Below are 16,220 nucleotides of genomic sequence, written 5' to 3' on the forward strand. Positions count from 1 at the left end.
AAATATTGATGGGTGAAGGACTGTGCAAATGAAGATGAGATGGTCAGGGATTGACTAGTGTTTGGCACAAACTCAGTGAAAGTGCGAGAGAAACTTTTAAGTGCCGGGTCTGAGCTAACATTAAATAGAGCCGTAGACATTGCAAGATCACACAAGATAGCACAAGCACAGCTGAGAACCTTCGATGCATGTACTCTGAGCGGCACATATGAACTGACTGTGAAGAGCGCTGAACAAAAAACGCATTTCACAATTGAGAAGGCAGCAAAAGAATATGAAGCGAGTGACGCATACAAGCATATTCATAAGTGCGGCTACTGCGGAAACAAAGCACAGCGTAAACCTTAAGTTTAAATTAAGTTCATACACACACTGCCATTGGAGTTTGTCATGACTACGACGAATACGATATTCGCGAGATACAGGTTTAATGAGAAGACACAGGGTATAAACGAGACTTTTGATCACTTAGTAATGGAGTTAAAATTGCTGTAACGGAGTTAAAATTGCTGGTGAAGGACTGTGCTTATGCAAACAAAGATGAGATGGTCAGGGATAGAATAGTGTTTGGCACAAACTCAGCAGAAGTGCAAGAGAAACTTTTTTACGTTCAGAGAAACATGCTGCCGCTAAATATTCGCAGGCAAATCCGCAACTTAATACCGGGAATACCTGTTGAACATCTTAGATTCACGAGTACCGATTTGGGTAGTGATCACTTCGATGAATGAAACCTGTTATCTTTACAACGGTTGACAATGAAGATGAGATGGTCAGGGATAGACTAGACAAACACGGAATGTAACTTGAACACAACACATCCTCCAAATACGAACCTGATTGAAACAAATAATGATAATCAAATCCTTGATGACAGCAACACTCATAACAGTCACAAAACAATTACATTGACAATCATGTTACGTTATTTTCAAAATGTTTCCTTTTCTTTTTCATAACTTCTTTAACACACTACTTCTCCACTGCGAAGCACGGGTATTTTGCAAGTTTACTTTAAAGCTAAAAATCTTCTTTAAGAGACTGGTTCATTCTGTAATTAAAAAAAAAATACAGACAACAGTTCAATAAAAAAAACACACTGTGTTTTTATGCCCTTACCTATAGTATTTCTCCCTTAGTGATATAATCCTAGTGAAACCCATACTTGGATAATACCTTAAAAGCTTTTGGGCACTAAAATAAGAAACAAGGCAAGATTAAAACTTTTACATATCTGCATTCTTGCAAAAATTTATGAGGTTCCAAAATGTGCATGTTTTTGGCTGTGACAAAACACTACAAAAATAGCAAACAGCTTTTTGTTATTGAACACATTTAGACAGTGGTGGTGGATGGCCGGGTCACCCCTTTGACACTGGATCCGGGAGAGCAGCCATGGGATGCACACTATGTCCCCTGGAATGCGTGATGGGTTACATCGGGGCCACAGGTGTGGGACTTCAGGGCTCAGCCCCGTTGGGCTTTGTGGCCACCACTGGGAGGAACTGCACGGCTTAACGAGCCCATGTGGGCTGGAATGCAGCCACATCCAGAACTTTAGCCTGAAGTAGGTCAACAAGCACCTGCAGCACTTCTGAGGGTACTATAAGAGAAGCCTGCAGCCACTACTGTAGCCGCCAGAGTCGGGAGGAGGACGACAACGAAGCTGCCTGCGAGGAGTGGAGGAAGAAAAGAGTAATTTTTGCTTGTGTGTGCTTTTGGGACTGTGTTGTGTCTGTGGGTATGAGGAAGGCGTAGCCCACACATGAGGAAAATAAATTGTTTTATTTTTACCTGTGCCTCCGTTGTCAGTCTGTGTCGGGTTGGGCACCTATATAGCTCCTTTCACAACAGCCATTGAATGGTTTACATTTTTCAGGTGATCAAGTCAAATAATAAATAAACTAGTCCCTGAACACAGCACAGAGCTAAACCATTCTGCGTTTTACTAAGAATCCCAACAGCTCAAAAAGAGGCACAATAATTGATTCAACCTAGAAAAGTGGTAGACCTGACAAGAAGCAATTTAAAAATCAAAAAATGCTCCCACCTTGCAATGCCTACACCTCCAACTTCAATACAACAGAATTAAGTACTTCATTGAGAAATCTTACTAGATGCCCCTGTAAGCATCATAAACCTAATGCATTGGGTAATGTGGTGAACATTCCTCACGAAACATCATTGAAATGCTTTAATACCACCTCACATTAACTAAAAAATAAGGTCCTAAAGTTCATATTTACATTTGACTCAAAGAACTATGTCCACTGTCTTAAACAGTACAGCTCTGGGCCTTCCTTATTTTATAACCCCTGCTGGCTTCATTCACTTAAATTAGGATTGGAGAATAATGGAACTGGTTGAGTGCAGTGGCTACCATTCCAACCATTTCTTAATTTTAAGCCAATCATTTTGGTTAATAGAGTATACCATTAATCAAACATTCTGCTATGAGTGAGTGTGAATCACTCAGTGTCTCAACTTTTTTTCCCATTCAAATAAAGCCCTCCAGGCCATCCATGTTTTATGAAAGAGAACTAAACAAACATCAGCACATATATACGTGAAAATGGCACCAAATTACTCAATTAGTTTTTCCCTTCCACAAGTACAGACGCAAACCAAGTATAATCAAGGGTCCCCGGTTCGATCCACACTCACTCCTATATTTGCCATTTTCAGTAGTAAGCTGCTCTTTTTGTTAATATTATACAGTACACACAAACTTGGTTTAGCGTATGTACTTGCGCTGTTACTTAGAGTCAGATTGGGGGGGTTAGAGCGCGTGAGCTTATTCAGTGCAGCAAGATCAACATGCATGTTGATCTTTTTTTTCTTTCACTACATGTGCCTTCCCTGTTTATTTATATATCTAGTGACTTCTCTGCCTGTCTGTCTCGCTATTACGCAGTGCTCTGTCTGTCTGTGTGTTATGGATCTTAAAAATAACAGTGATAAGGACACTTGTTCATGTTAATTGCAGTCTCAATTGTTAAAAAATATTTTAAAAGGAGCATAACACATGAAAATGTAACGATCTCATTAACTGACAGTGCATACCAATTTATCAACTTTATGTCCGTTTGAGGTTAAAAAGAAAAAACACTTTTTCCACAACAGGGAATCGAACTCAGGTCTCTGAGACACGGCAAGCCCGCTGCGCTGTGAGTAATCAAATCTTACCGGTATGCCACGGAAGCTGTTAGATCATTCTTGAACCTTTTGTGAAAGTGTTTATTTGATGTTTGGACTTAAGGCTTCACACATTTTATAGTTTATGCCTACATTTTGTAACATTTATTACTAAAATATGAAAAAGTTTCTGTTTGAACAATGTGTTTAAACAGATTACTGTAGAAATGGAACACACATGAAATGCATGTGTTTCAAATAACGATCTATTATTTCCACACTTCACTCCCAGATAATCAATCAAGGCATGAGCTAGGAGAAGTTTGTGTACGTTCTAAGTCGGTGGGGGGATGGAATAGCTGGCTGCTTGCAGTATGTCTTTGCTGGCACATTTACACGACAAAGGACACTGGCGGAGAGGTGCGAACAATTTTACGGTGGGCCGGATCTACAAGTTTTTTTGTAGACTCTGGTAATTTTAGTGGTAAAGACTGGCTGGAAAAATGCCCTTGGACACTGTGGTCAATAAGTAAGACTACTCTCCACTACTTAATTAAATTCATATAAAAATTTTAATGTAAAATAAAAAAAGAACCAGATAAGCAGTGAAGGAAAAAAAAATTATACGTGGAGAATATATTCATATAATTATTAAATAAAGCTGGGCTTGGATTCATGGATTCGAAACAGGTTGGCTTTATCTTTACTCGTAAGTTTTTTTCACATTTTAAACATGCTTTTGCTGATATCAGTTTATTGTTGTTATTGTAAGAAGTACTATATATTTACCACTTATAAACAAGCATAATTATGTTAAGCAAAAAAAACAGGTTAATATAAATGGTACTTAAAGAAAAGCTGTAGTATAAGAACAAAATGTTATGAAGGCCTTCTGAATTAAGTAAAGGTATGTAAAATGATTTGCATACCTGGTTTTCTGGCTTTTACTGTCAGCTTCAGACCTTGGGGACGATGTTTTTGGTTTTTCCTGAAAACGAAACAAAAAACAACATTCTCAGAACAGTTCTGGGGATCAAGCTTAGAGTACATTCCAAAAAAATAAAAAAAAGACAAGTTGCCAAAACAAGATTTCACATATTCATTTCAATACACTTGTGTATAATTTCAAACTGAAACCTCTTATTCCAGATAAGCAGAGCCTTTCTTTATTCTGACCATGTAATTTATCAGTCTGACAAAAGTGAATTTCAGAAGTTTTTTTTTTCCCCCTGTGTGTCTGGTTATTGAAATAATCATATTAGAGCAAATAACATCTAATGTACTGTACTAAATGGGATAAAACTTTTCCAAAAGGCAACGATCTTGCCACCATAAAGAAAGAAAGTTTGCAGTCACTGTAGATAGAAAAGGCAAGATTAATGTGATATATATAACTAACACGGAGGCAGTCTGTAACCCTGCAAAACCTGATGAGGTTTTTGGTATTAATCTATCAAACGCAGTGGGTTCCTGCTATAGGTTATTTAAGAAAGTGAGATACTGATACTTTGTTAATGCAGATAAAGGTAAGAAACATAACACACTGACAATTTATTTCATGAATATATTTGGAAAAAACATGCATCTGATGCTCTATCAGTTTTGATGCATACCTAAATATAAAGCTCTGCTCTCAGACTTCAAACTAGAACATGGTACTAGACAAGGATGCCCCCTGTCACTACTGTTATTTGCAATCACCACTGAACCATTGCCAGTTCACTTTCGAAATGCTTCTGAGATAAAGGGGATTATTAGAGGAGTTCAACAGAAAATATCACTATATGCAGATGATATGGTAATAAACATATCAGATCCACAAAATAATGTGCCTGCATTCCTAACTGAACTGGTAGAATTTCAAAAGTTAAAAGGTTATCTGGAAATGTGTGCTTTTTTCAGTGAACTATCTACACCTTGGACACCTTCCTTTTTATCATTGCAGATCAGTTTAAACACCTGCAGTAAAATAAAATCCTGCAGTAATTCTTTATATTCCTTGCTTTCTGCCCCAGTAAATATAAGTTATCATCAATATACTAACAACCCAATTGTCCCTTATTTACTCAGAATATGGAACCAATGTAGGAAATACTTCTACTTCAACATAGAGAAGCATCACCTCTACATGATAACCTTTTTTCACCCTCTCAAACTTGTGCAGTTTTTGTCTGGAATGTCTTTGCATTCCACAAACAATTACACTCAATCATTTTATGACCTGGAATATGTACATGTTGAGGGAGTGGTATTTGGCTTATTTTGTTTATATATATATATATATATATATATATATATATATATATATATATATATATATATATATATATATATATATATATATATATATATATATATATATATATATATATATATATATATATATATATATATATATATATATTAGTGAGCTGGAGGGCTGATCGCACCCCAAATAGAGACAGACGCCCTGGGAAAACCACAAACCCTGAAACACTGACTACACATTGATTTATAAATAGATAATGTCTTTGCATTCCACAAACAATTACACTCAATCATTTTATGACCTGGTGATGTTAAAGATTATCAGACTTTACTTCTTCCTTTAACTTATAGGGGCCACTTTAAGGTTTGGTCTGCCGTTTCGACTCGTGCCCTTGGCCATTACTCATAGGACGGAGAAATGCCCTTTTTCCGAAACTGATTAATAAATGTAAGGGACCAGTAGTCCAGTCCACTAATGAACTTGGTGGGGGGGGAGAAGAAGAAGAAATCCAAGACGAAGAACTGGTAGCGGCGGGGAAAATCTAGAGCCCAACTTAGATATTGAACCCGATCTCTCCAGCGAGACGGAGGAGGTCACCCCCGACAATCTTCCAGAATGGGCTGCTCCTTCTACATCTTCCCAGATTGCAAACGCCCTAACACAAACCGAGTGTTAACGAACAATCAGATTTTGTGCGTTTGCAGCATACTGATAGCTCATTAGAATATGCATTTAAACAGGCTCGCCTGCTAATGACTCTTATTACCAAGAGCGTAATTCGGGGTGTGAAAACCCCACACTTTATAGAAAAGGACGGTTGCCTTTTCAGAGTGATCTCAGATCATTTGAAGGGGGGAATTTATTGAACAACTGGTGGTACCTGAAGCACATAGGGAAACTGTTTTGCATCTGGCACATTCACACATCTTGGGGGGGCACCTCGGTGCCGACAAAACTAGAGACCGGTTATCAAAACGATTTTATTGGCTTAATATGGGAAAAGATGTTGAACGATTTTGTACTTCATGTCCAGACTGCCAGATCGCTCCTGCTTATAAGCCTCCTCGGGCTCCCCTTTGTCCTATGCCCATATTGGAAGAATAGTACCAATCAATATATTTGAAAATGAACAGAATCAGATCGGGTGCAAATTTATGCTGATGCTGTTAGTTAGGGTCAGATCAGGAGGGTGGGAGGAAGAGTATGAGAACGTGACCGAAAAAATAAAACTGAAGAAAAAAAAAGAATTTCTAATTGCTGTGGAACACCAACAACGAGAACAGGAAACTCAAGCTAATTTTTACAAGTAAATTCACACCAAATCTGATGCTGTTCATTTTCAAATGAACAAGGGTAACCTGCACTCCAAATTTCAAGTCCTCATGATTCGGGAGATTTCATGTTGAGGGAGTGGTATTTGGCTTATTTTATTTATATATATATATATATATATATATATATATATATATATATATATATATATATATATATATATATATATATATATATATATATATATATATATATATATATATATATATACATATACATATACACACACACACACATATTATATTTAGATATATAGTTATATAGATGTTGAGCTCTGCAGTATAAAGTCATATGTAAAATCCCTACTTTTCCATGTCCATTTATTACTGTAGAAATGGGTGGTTTAATAATAGGGGCCACATAATAAAATTTACATTATAAATTTAATAATAAAATTTACATTATAAGTAACTTGTTAGCTTCTCTGGTTTCAAGTCGAAAAAAAAAAAAAGACTGCAGGCAGGTCTAAATTCTTCTAGCTAACCAAAAATATATGCCATGAAGTTATTTTAGTGCAACTTATCAAAAATATATAATCATTAAGTAGTGTGTTTTTATCTTGTATTTCTAAAGACTGTAGGATTATTAAAGAATAGGGGATTATGATGATATTACTGCTGTTCAGTAAGAAAATCATTTAAATAATATAAGCTTTAAGTAAACAACATAGCCAAAAAAGGGAGATAAGTAATTTATAGGTAATTAGGTTCTAGTGAAGGATATATTTTGTGACAGTTAAGTCAAGAAGAATAAAAGTGATGTACACCTTTTTATATTAAGATATTGTCTAACACAGATAAAGAAATATGGAGTGTATGGAATCTTTGTCTTACTTCTATTCATTAAATATCTTAACCTGTTAAATGCCAACTTTTTTTTCCGAATATTTTCGCTTTATTGTTATAGATTAACATCTGCTTAATAAGGAAAACATATATTTTGAATCTCAACAATTGTACTTTTTCCAAAATGTCTAAATTTTGGCCCTTCCCCAAATGGGGATCATGACACATACTACCTAGTTTTGGTGCCATAATGGAAAACACTCAACATGTAGTCCAATGTTACATTTGCAGCACTGTTTTCTTGCGTTAGTCTTACACACTTCCTTTGTTTGCCCATTTCTGTGCATTCAATGTAGTGACTAGTTCCAGAGGTTCTGATATCAACAGGAATACGACTCTTGGCTGGTTTGGAGAAGGAGCTCCTCCCAGCCTTTTTTGGATCAGATACTCGTGAAGAAAGAGCAAGATATACCCTGGCAACAGATCTTCTGAAATCCAAGAGAGGAATTGCACCATTTGCAAGACAATATAGTGCATGGGAATTCACCAATGCTACATCAATGGCATTGGTCAGCAAAGGGAAATACCACTTTTTCCCCCTGACATTGATTCTGTATTTTTGGACGTTCCAATCCATCTTATCAACCCCACCCATGTGTCTGTTATATTCTGTGATCAATTTGGGTTGGGGGACTTGTATCTCTCTCTTGTTTTCCCTGCTCCATCACTTCACCTGTGACATAGGATCAATGGGTTCATGGTTGCTTAGTAGCTTTACACAGCTGTTGTCATTCCAAATCACACCCAAAATTTCATTCTCAGAATCAAATCTGTAGTCGCATGTACCTCTTTCTTTTTTCTTCATTTCCTTGTCAGGTGCAATAGGGCACTTGTTCATTCTGTTGAATCGAGCAGTCCCTGTTGCCCTGACATCAATATCTTTCAAATATTTCATCAAGGAAAACCTGATAAATTGTCAAAAAAAATTATGTGAGCATATGGTGTCTCTAAAATCGAAATCATTTTCAAGACAACAGATGCCCCAATTCCAGACACGCCTGCATCATCATTACTGCCTGTAGCCTTGCCTTCGTACACCTGCATCTGGTAACAATAGCTTGTTTGTGAGCAGCAAATCGCCCATTGTTTGAATCCAAATCTTAGACTTACCACGCATATACTGCTTGAGGGAATGGTGTCCGAAATATCTGACCATTTGTTCATCAATGCTCAAACTTTCAGAGAAGACACCAAATTGCTTTAAGTTTTCGTTTAGTTTGTCAATCAATGGGCGAATCTTGAAGAGCTTGTCTCTTTCATTTTCTGGGATCCCTTCCAGGTCAGAATTGTCAGTAATATGGAGGTACCGTTTTATTTCCAGATATCTGTTTCGACTCATACATTTTCTCACATTTTGAACATCCATATCTTCATCTTCACACCAGTATAATTGTTCTTGAGGAAGAGAGTGGTACCCAGTGAAGAGAAGAATGCCAATAAACTTTATAATACAATCATTTGAAAGGGAAAATTGATGAGACTTTTTTTGTGTAGCGTATGTTACAGTCTGTCGGACAATATCTGTGATAATTGCGTCATCAAATAGCTTCTCAAAACACTGCACAGGGCTTTTCCCCCCTGAGTAAGTTGATGAGATCACACCTTTTTTCCACAACATCACAGTTTGGGTAGCTTTTAGAATAAATTGGTGGTCTCTTCTTCCACTTTGGATTCAAAGATACCACTCTCCTTTTGGTGGGTGGTAGGCCTGTATCATTTGTAACGGTGCTTGTTGATGGTGACGCGATGGCCACTGTAACATGATCATCCTCCCTTGCTGCGCAATGAATTTCAACAGGTCCAGGAACATCTGCCGGTTCATCATTATCAATAATGTTGTCATCAATATCTTCGTTGTCTGACACTAAATCAACTCGTTCTGGAGGAAGTTCCACAATATCTATAGGGCCATTGTCATCATCATCTTTATCAGAACTTAGAAATGCATCGTCATTTATTATATAGTCAATTTCTTTCAAAGAAAGAACCCTATGCCGTGCCATTTCCTGTAAAACGTAAGTACAAAATATTTAGTGAAATTCCAGTCAGTATCAGATGTGAGCCCCAAATGGGGATCGAGATATTTGGTTCTATTGTGCCCATCAAAACTATATAATGTATTGAAAAGTGTGATTACAGTACTAAACACTTACCAATCATCACGACAAACCATCAAGAATGAAAAGGAGCCTCTTGGATAAACACTTGTTCTGCTGTAAAAATCGGCGTTCTACTCATGCGACGAAAATAGCTGCCCTGACCAGAAGAATGATCTCGCGTGGGAAGCCAACCACATGCACGAGCTAAATTTAGCATCCACATCACAGACACAAACCTGATTAGTCACGTGCACATCGTTGTTTCCTAAACAGATAGCAGGTGGCATCACTAGATGGTTTACAGTACATGATCTCCAAATGGGGATCGTGGCAGTTAATTTAAGATCCGATTCAGCACTTAATAGGAATAAATGTTATATTTTAATTAACCAATGGAGAGGGGGGAAAAAAACAACTTATGTTGCACATCCCATAGTTTTTAGACCTTTATTGTTTTGCATTGTTACAATTAGAGTTGTACCCATAAGATAGGACGAAATTTTTGCATCTTTTTAAATATTTGTTAAATTGTTTTACAGATTTCCTTTTCACAAAATGTGCAGTCATATAAACACTTCTGTGTGATACCAATTGATTTTTTAAATTTTATCAACTTACTTGTACCCTGTTTTATGCATATCGGACTTTATATATTACAGAGAAAAATTAAGAAAGGTCATTATCTAATTTCACCTGGGGAGGCTGCAAGGGACTGACATCCGATTTAGACTCCTCTTCATCATCTTCATTTAGACTACTGTCAATGAAATCAATCTGCTCCGTATCCCCATTTGCTATGAAAAGAAAAAAATAAGTGAGAATGATAACAGTTGAACAAAATACAGAAACTGTTAAGACCCCTGCTTTTATCAGTAATATTCTAGCACATATCCTACATCAGTACCATTTAAGCTGGAAGACGGTAGAGACTTGATCTCTTTCTGAAGCTTGGCTTCTCTTGTGATATCTGCCATTCGGAGAGACAATTCAGAGAATTCGTCTGCTGACTGTAAATGAAGACAAAACACAAACAAAAAAAAAACAACTTAGAACTACTGGAAAATAAAGGTCCACACTTAATTGTAACCTCCTCAGAGTTACACTTTTTGGCTTAAACAAAGACATTTTTTATTACATTTCATCTTTCCACCATAAAATGTTCAAAACACTAAAAGTACAAAGACACAAGTGAATAAAGTATGACAAAAATAATGAATAATATTATGAAACAAATAATAGTAATTATTATGATGCTAATACTGCATACATATACTGTCAAAATGTCTTTTGAGTGGTATTTCTTTGGAAATTGCTTAGGTGAAGGGTCATTTACCTGACACTATTCAGCACAATGGTTTTTTCTAAACATTTCTTTCAATCATGTCATCATCAAGATAACTTCAGGAAAATAAGTGGATCTTAGCTGTCAATGTACACAAAATCAAAATGAGGTGGTACTTTGTTTATATGAAGCAGGGTCAACAGAAACCAAAATGTGAGCATTACTTTAGGATTCTTTAGAATCACTTTCAGTTTCACTGTCCATTTCAATTTCACTGCCTAAAGAAAGCTTCACTTCACCATCACTGCCGATGAGGGGGCTCCTCAACATCACTGCTCGTATCAATGTCAGGAGTGCGTAACACCTGGACTGCTGAAAAACGTTTCTTACCAGACGTCATTACGAGGCTGGGAGAACACACGACTACACAGTTGGTAATGCTCAGGCCCGATGCTGTTCACATTTTTATAGCCTGGCTAATCCTCGGGTCTAACGCTTACATGAGATGTGTCTATACAGTTGCCCGAGTGACACAAGGGACTAATGCTTTTAACACGGTTTTCAAAGGCCGAGTATCACTCGGATCTAACGTTAGGGAAGTTAATAAATAAATTAAAAAAAAATAATACTTTGAAACCCTCAGAGGTATATTTTCTCCAGTATCCTCATCAGCTGGATTGTTTTGTTTTTTCTACTCTCTGACCACTAACCATAGCCTAGGTTATTAAATCAAACTAAGACTTTTACCATTTTAATCATCACAGACTTCCAAATTAGGGACCCTTCCATTCAATTTTCTTTTACTACTTCTAGAGCAATGTGGGCTACAATTATGCATGAAAATGAGCTGTATAATGTGCATATTCTCACATGTTTACTGCATTCAGCCCTTAAAGGTCACAAAAAACTTAGGATGGTGTATGACAAGGTATTAAAATGCCAAAAATACTATAAGCCATGTACTTTACTCGACATCCTCGACCAGTGTGTGCCAGACGGCTGGGGACCCTATGCAGCCAGGTAGGCCTGGACGGTCCACGAGAGGGACGATGCCTCTGCTGGGCCACGAGAGGGCAGCCGCCTGGGTCTGCTTGGGGACCACTGGAACGGACCTGGGAAGCTCATCCCTATGGGAGGACGTGGCCAACGCCAGGGGGCGCCTGGGCGGTTATGGAACCCTGGATGGCAGCACTTCCACCACACCAGGAAGTGCTGCCGGAAGAAATCCCAGGGGCACCCGGAGTGCTTCCGGGTGCTCTCCTGACACTTCTGCCATACCAGGAAGTGTCATCAGACGGAGCACCTGGAGCCCATCCGGGTCATTATAAAAGGGCCACCTCCCTCAAGTAGACGGGCCGGAGTTAGGAGGAAGGAGACAGAGCTTGTGAGGAGTGGAGTGGAGGCCAGTGAAAGAGAAAGAAAAGAGGCAAGACTGTTGGTGATAAGGCATTGTGGTGCTGTGTATTAATAAATGTGTGTTTTGGACATTCTGGTGTCTGTCTGCGTCCGGGGTTGGCTTTCCACAAGTGTTGCATCTGTCTCCAACAAAATATTAAAAAGTAAAATCTATGCTACTCTCCTATTTAAAAAAACAGTAATGTGAACTATATTAACCTTTATCAACCTAGCATGGTTTGCAGAGTGAAAAACTGGGTATATGTGGAACCAAATTTGTACATTAATTTTTTAAATACATTAATAAGTGGCTGCTGGGTGAACATCTACCTTTTTTTTGCTCAAAGTAAATACTTGCACACTTGATCGTTACCCATGTGTTTTCATATTCTCCTTTTTTCTGCTTGGGTTTCTCCAGATACTAAACACTTGAGTGAATTCTTTTCAAAGCTAAGGCTCTAACATTGGTTTATCTAATAATTATCACTAGGATTCTATTCTCTGATAAATTACAGAATCTCTTGTAAAAAATGGAAGAAATTACTTTATTTCCAGGAATTTACAAGATGGGCAGGATTTGGCAAATTGGTAGTCTGAATGCCTGGGATTATCAGATTTTAATCCAGGACAACCAAACTATCTGGACAATCAGATGTTTCGGATCGTAATGGTGTATGCAATATTTTCACCACATGCTGCACAAGGATGTATTTCTGAATATGTGCAAATGTGGGTGCGGTACCGTGTATCCCAAATGGTAAATTTCAACTAGAGGCTGGTTATGTGGATGCCAGAATGACAACCAAAGGATTGAATATATCAGTAGCTGGTCATGAAAGCACAAGGATAACATCTTTTCCTTATTCGCACTGCCCACTCACAAGAATATTATACTCCGCTCTTGGTAAATGGGGTCTACACACCCATACACAAGTGAGCAATATAGCAATATTGTGCAGCAAGTCTATATATAAAAAAAAAAGCAAGAAAAATAGTTTTGGCTGTAAAGCAACTGGGTCAGTGAAGGCATGAATGCCAAAAGTTAATTGTAACCTCTCATCACTTACAGCGATATAAATACAGTAATAATTATTGCAAACTTTGTTATGAATTAAAAAAAAAAAAGAAGACAAGACCCATTGCTGCTTCAATAACAGTTACAAGTCAAAGAAATCATAATTGCAAACAGTATTATGGCAAAAACAAATTGAAAATAACTCTTCAAATACTATAAGAACCTTTATAGCAGAATAAAAGATATTCCACAAAATAGCGATAACTGCAGGGAATGGACACCAACACAACCAATTCAGAAAATGTACCACGCTGTATGCAGTGAGCATCCAGAAACCACATATAAAAGTGGTCTTTTGTTTAAAGGCAAAACTACCTTTAGGATTACAATATCTAACAAATGCTAATGCAGTACTAAGTAATTTCATTAAATGTGCAACTTGAAAACAAAAATATACGCTGATACAGCAGGTAAACTCTTTTCAACTGAAATGGTTTGCTTTACCTAAATAATTTAGCAACCTGTTGATAACATGTAATAGCTTGAATGTTTTAACAATGCTCAGCCTTAGGAAATGGGCATTAGCCTTTTGAAATTAGAGGACTATACTCCACTACAAACAGATCTTTCTTTACGCAGTCAAAGAAACAAATCTCACAAAAAAGTAAGATGTTCGCCATTAACTATATGTACCTTGGAGAACTAACAGGTATACTGGAGGTTGTGAAAATGTTCCTTACTATTAGCCTAAACACAAAAGATTGTAAAGATGCTTCTTCAGGCTAAAACCTTATCTTTACTAACATGAGGACCCTCTTAATGGTCCAAATGTGATACATTTTAATGCAGATGTACACACAGATAACTATAACTGGCTATGATCAACTAAAGGTGTATGACACTGTAAAAGGACATATTGCACTTTAGAATAACCCTGAAAGACAAATAAACGCAGTATTTCATTTAATTTTTGAAGAAACTATTTTATATTTTTATATAAAAAGACCACATATAAACATGATATAATCCTTTGAAAATCATCTATTTGCTACAATATTTTACCACAATATAAATACAGTTAGGATCTTGGAAAAGAACAGTGATATGCACTTGTGTACAAAAAAACTTTACAAATAAACCCTCCATCCCAATCAGAAAGCATACATGAACTCCAGGTCTGCAAAGCTGGTCACTCACCTAGCAGAACACCATACACATTTACAATTTGTCCACCCTTATGAAAACCACTAGCACATACCTTTAAATATTAATAAATTAAGCCAAATTTCAAATAGCATTAAATTCCAACAGTCTCTGGTATTAACTTTCACTTAATAGAAGTTAATTACTTGTTTATTTCTTACCTAGAGAGCCACCTGGGAATTAGTGTGCTAGATTACTTTACTATAAATAAAACATACTATCATCTCATGTTGGCAACATTAAAGTTTGGTTTTTGCCTACCTCATTACCAGACCATCGCTTGCTTCCACTGTCAACACTATTAAAACCAGAATCCAGACCCCCATATTGCCGCAGCGGGTAAAATTCATCAGAAAGGCTGCATTGGAAATAAAAACAGGAAATAAGGAAAACAGACTGCAAATCCAAATAGTTTAACTAATATATAATCAAATCACTTTGTGATTCTTTTTTCCCCCCTCTATTAATGTCTTGAATCAAATAATTCATTTCCTTTTCATCAGTTGGATTCTTTAATCACAAAAATGAAATCTATTTTCTTTTTCCTTATTCCATTACACTACATAAATTACAAAAGGGACTAATTCAACTTTTTTTTAAAATAAAAAAATAAAACTGGACAGGGATGGAAGACAACTGTCATCCCTTATACCAAGTAGCAAAAACACAAATTAAGAGATTATGGAAATAATTGGACAAAAATGAATGTATAGCCACTTGGTTAGCTGTGGAAAAAAGTTATGTCCTATGTGCACTGCTCAGTGTATCAAATGTCATTAAACATTCATCAACAAGTAAGTATTTGGTGGTTTAGAACTGATCTAGAATATGGTGCTAGAGTGAGGAACTAATTTTTATATTAAAAAAAATCTCTTAATAGTCCATGTATTTCATGCTTTAAGGTTATTTTAGAAAGAAACCAAATCAAGTACAGATATACTATTAATTTACATAATTTCTTATACTCATCCCTAAAAGTTAAGCAATATTATGACCATAATTCGTTCCAGAACTTTGGTTGTAAACCGAGTTGGTCGTGAACCGAAGCAGTTTCCCCCATAGGATTGTATGTAAATACAATGAATCCATTTCAGACCGTCTGACTGTATGTAAATATGTATATATATGTAAAGATTAAGCACAAATATAGTTAATTACACCATAGAATGCACAGTGTTAATAGTAAAGTAATGTAAAAACATTGAATAACACTGACACAAAACACCCAGGCTCCCTGCTCAGCCTGCTCGCGCGCTCTCTCTCTGTAGCGCACACACACACGCACCCTCTCTGTCAGCAGCACGTGCAGCACTTTTTTTAAAATGAGTTTTAAGCACAGCGGGAAAAAAAAAGGAACATTAGAACAAATCCAAAGTGTATTTAAAAACCAACCACAAGCAACCAAAAAAGTAAGATTGCAGGAGATCATGCTATTAACCTTAAAGCCCGATCGCTGTAAACACTTTTTAAAACAAGTTTTAAGCACAGCGGGGAAAAAAGGAACATTAGAACAAATCCGAAGTGTATTTAAAAACCAACCAACAAGCAACCAAAAAAGTAACAAGATCACGCTATTTTAGCCTTACATTCTGATTGCTGTAAACAATTTTATAAAATGAGTTTTAAGCACAGGAAAAAGGAAAAAAAGAAAAGTAACATTGCAACT

General features: G+C 36.7%; 1 protein-coding gene across 1 annotated transcript in view; it reads right to left on the reverse strand.

Moving 5' to 3' along the window:
* LOC120526481 (DISP complex protein LRCH3-like) overlaps window positions 1-16,220 on the reverse strand; it is a 90,559-nt gene that overhangs the window by 51,894 nt on the left and 22,445 nt on the right. The window contains exons 6-9 of the mRNA XM_039749647.1: window positions 14,816-14,912; window positions 10,564-10,666; window positions 10,353-10,453; window positions 4,065-4,123 (exon numbers count right to left, since the gene is read on the reverse strand). Coding sequence (XP_039605581.1) covers window positions 4,065-4,123; window positions 10,353-10,453; window positions 10,564-10,666; window positions 14,816-14,912 — 360 coding nt within the window. The remainder of the gene's footprint in view (window positions 1-4,064; window positions 4,124-10,352; window positions 10,454-10,563; window positions 10,667-14,815; window positions 14,913-16,220) is intronic.

The sequence above is a fragment of the Polypterus senegalus genome, chromosome 3, assembly GCF_016835505.1.
Source record: "Polypterus senegalus isolate Bchr_013 chromosome 3, ASM1683550v1, whole genome shotgun sequence".
Taxonomy (NCBI): domain Eukaryota; kingdom Metazoa; phylum Chordata; class Cladistia; order Polypteriformes; family Polypteridae; genus Polypterus; species Polypterus senegalus.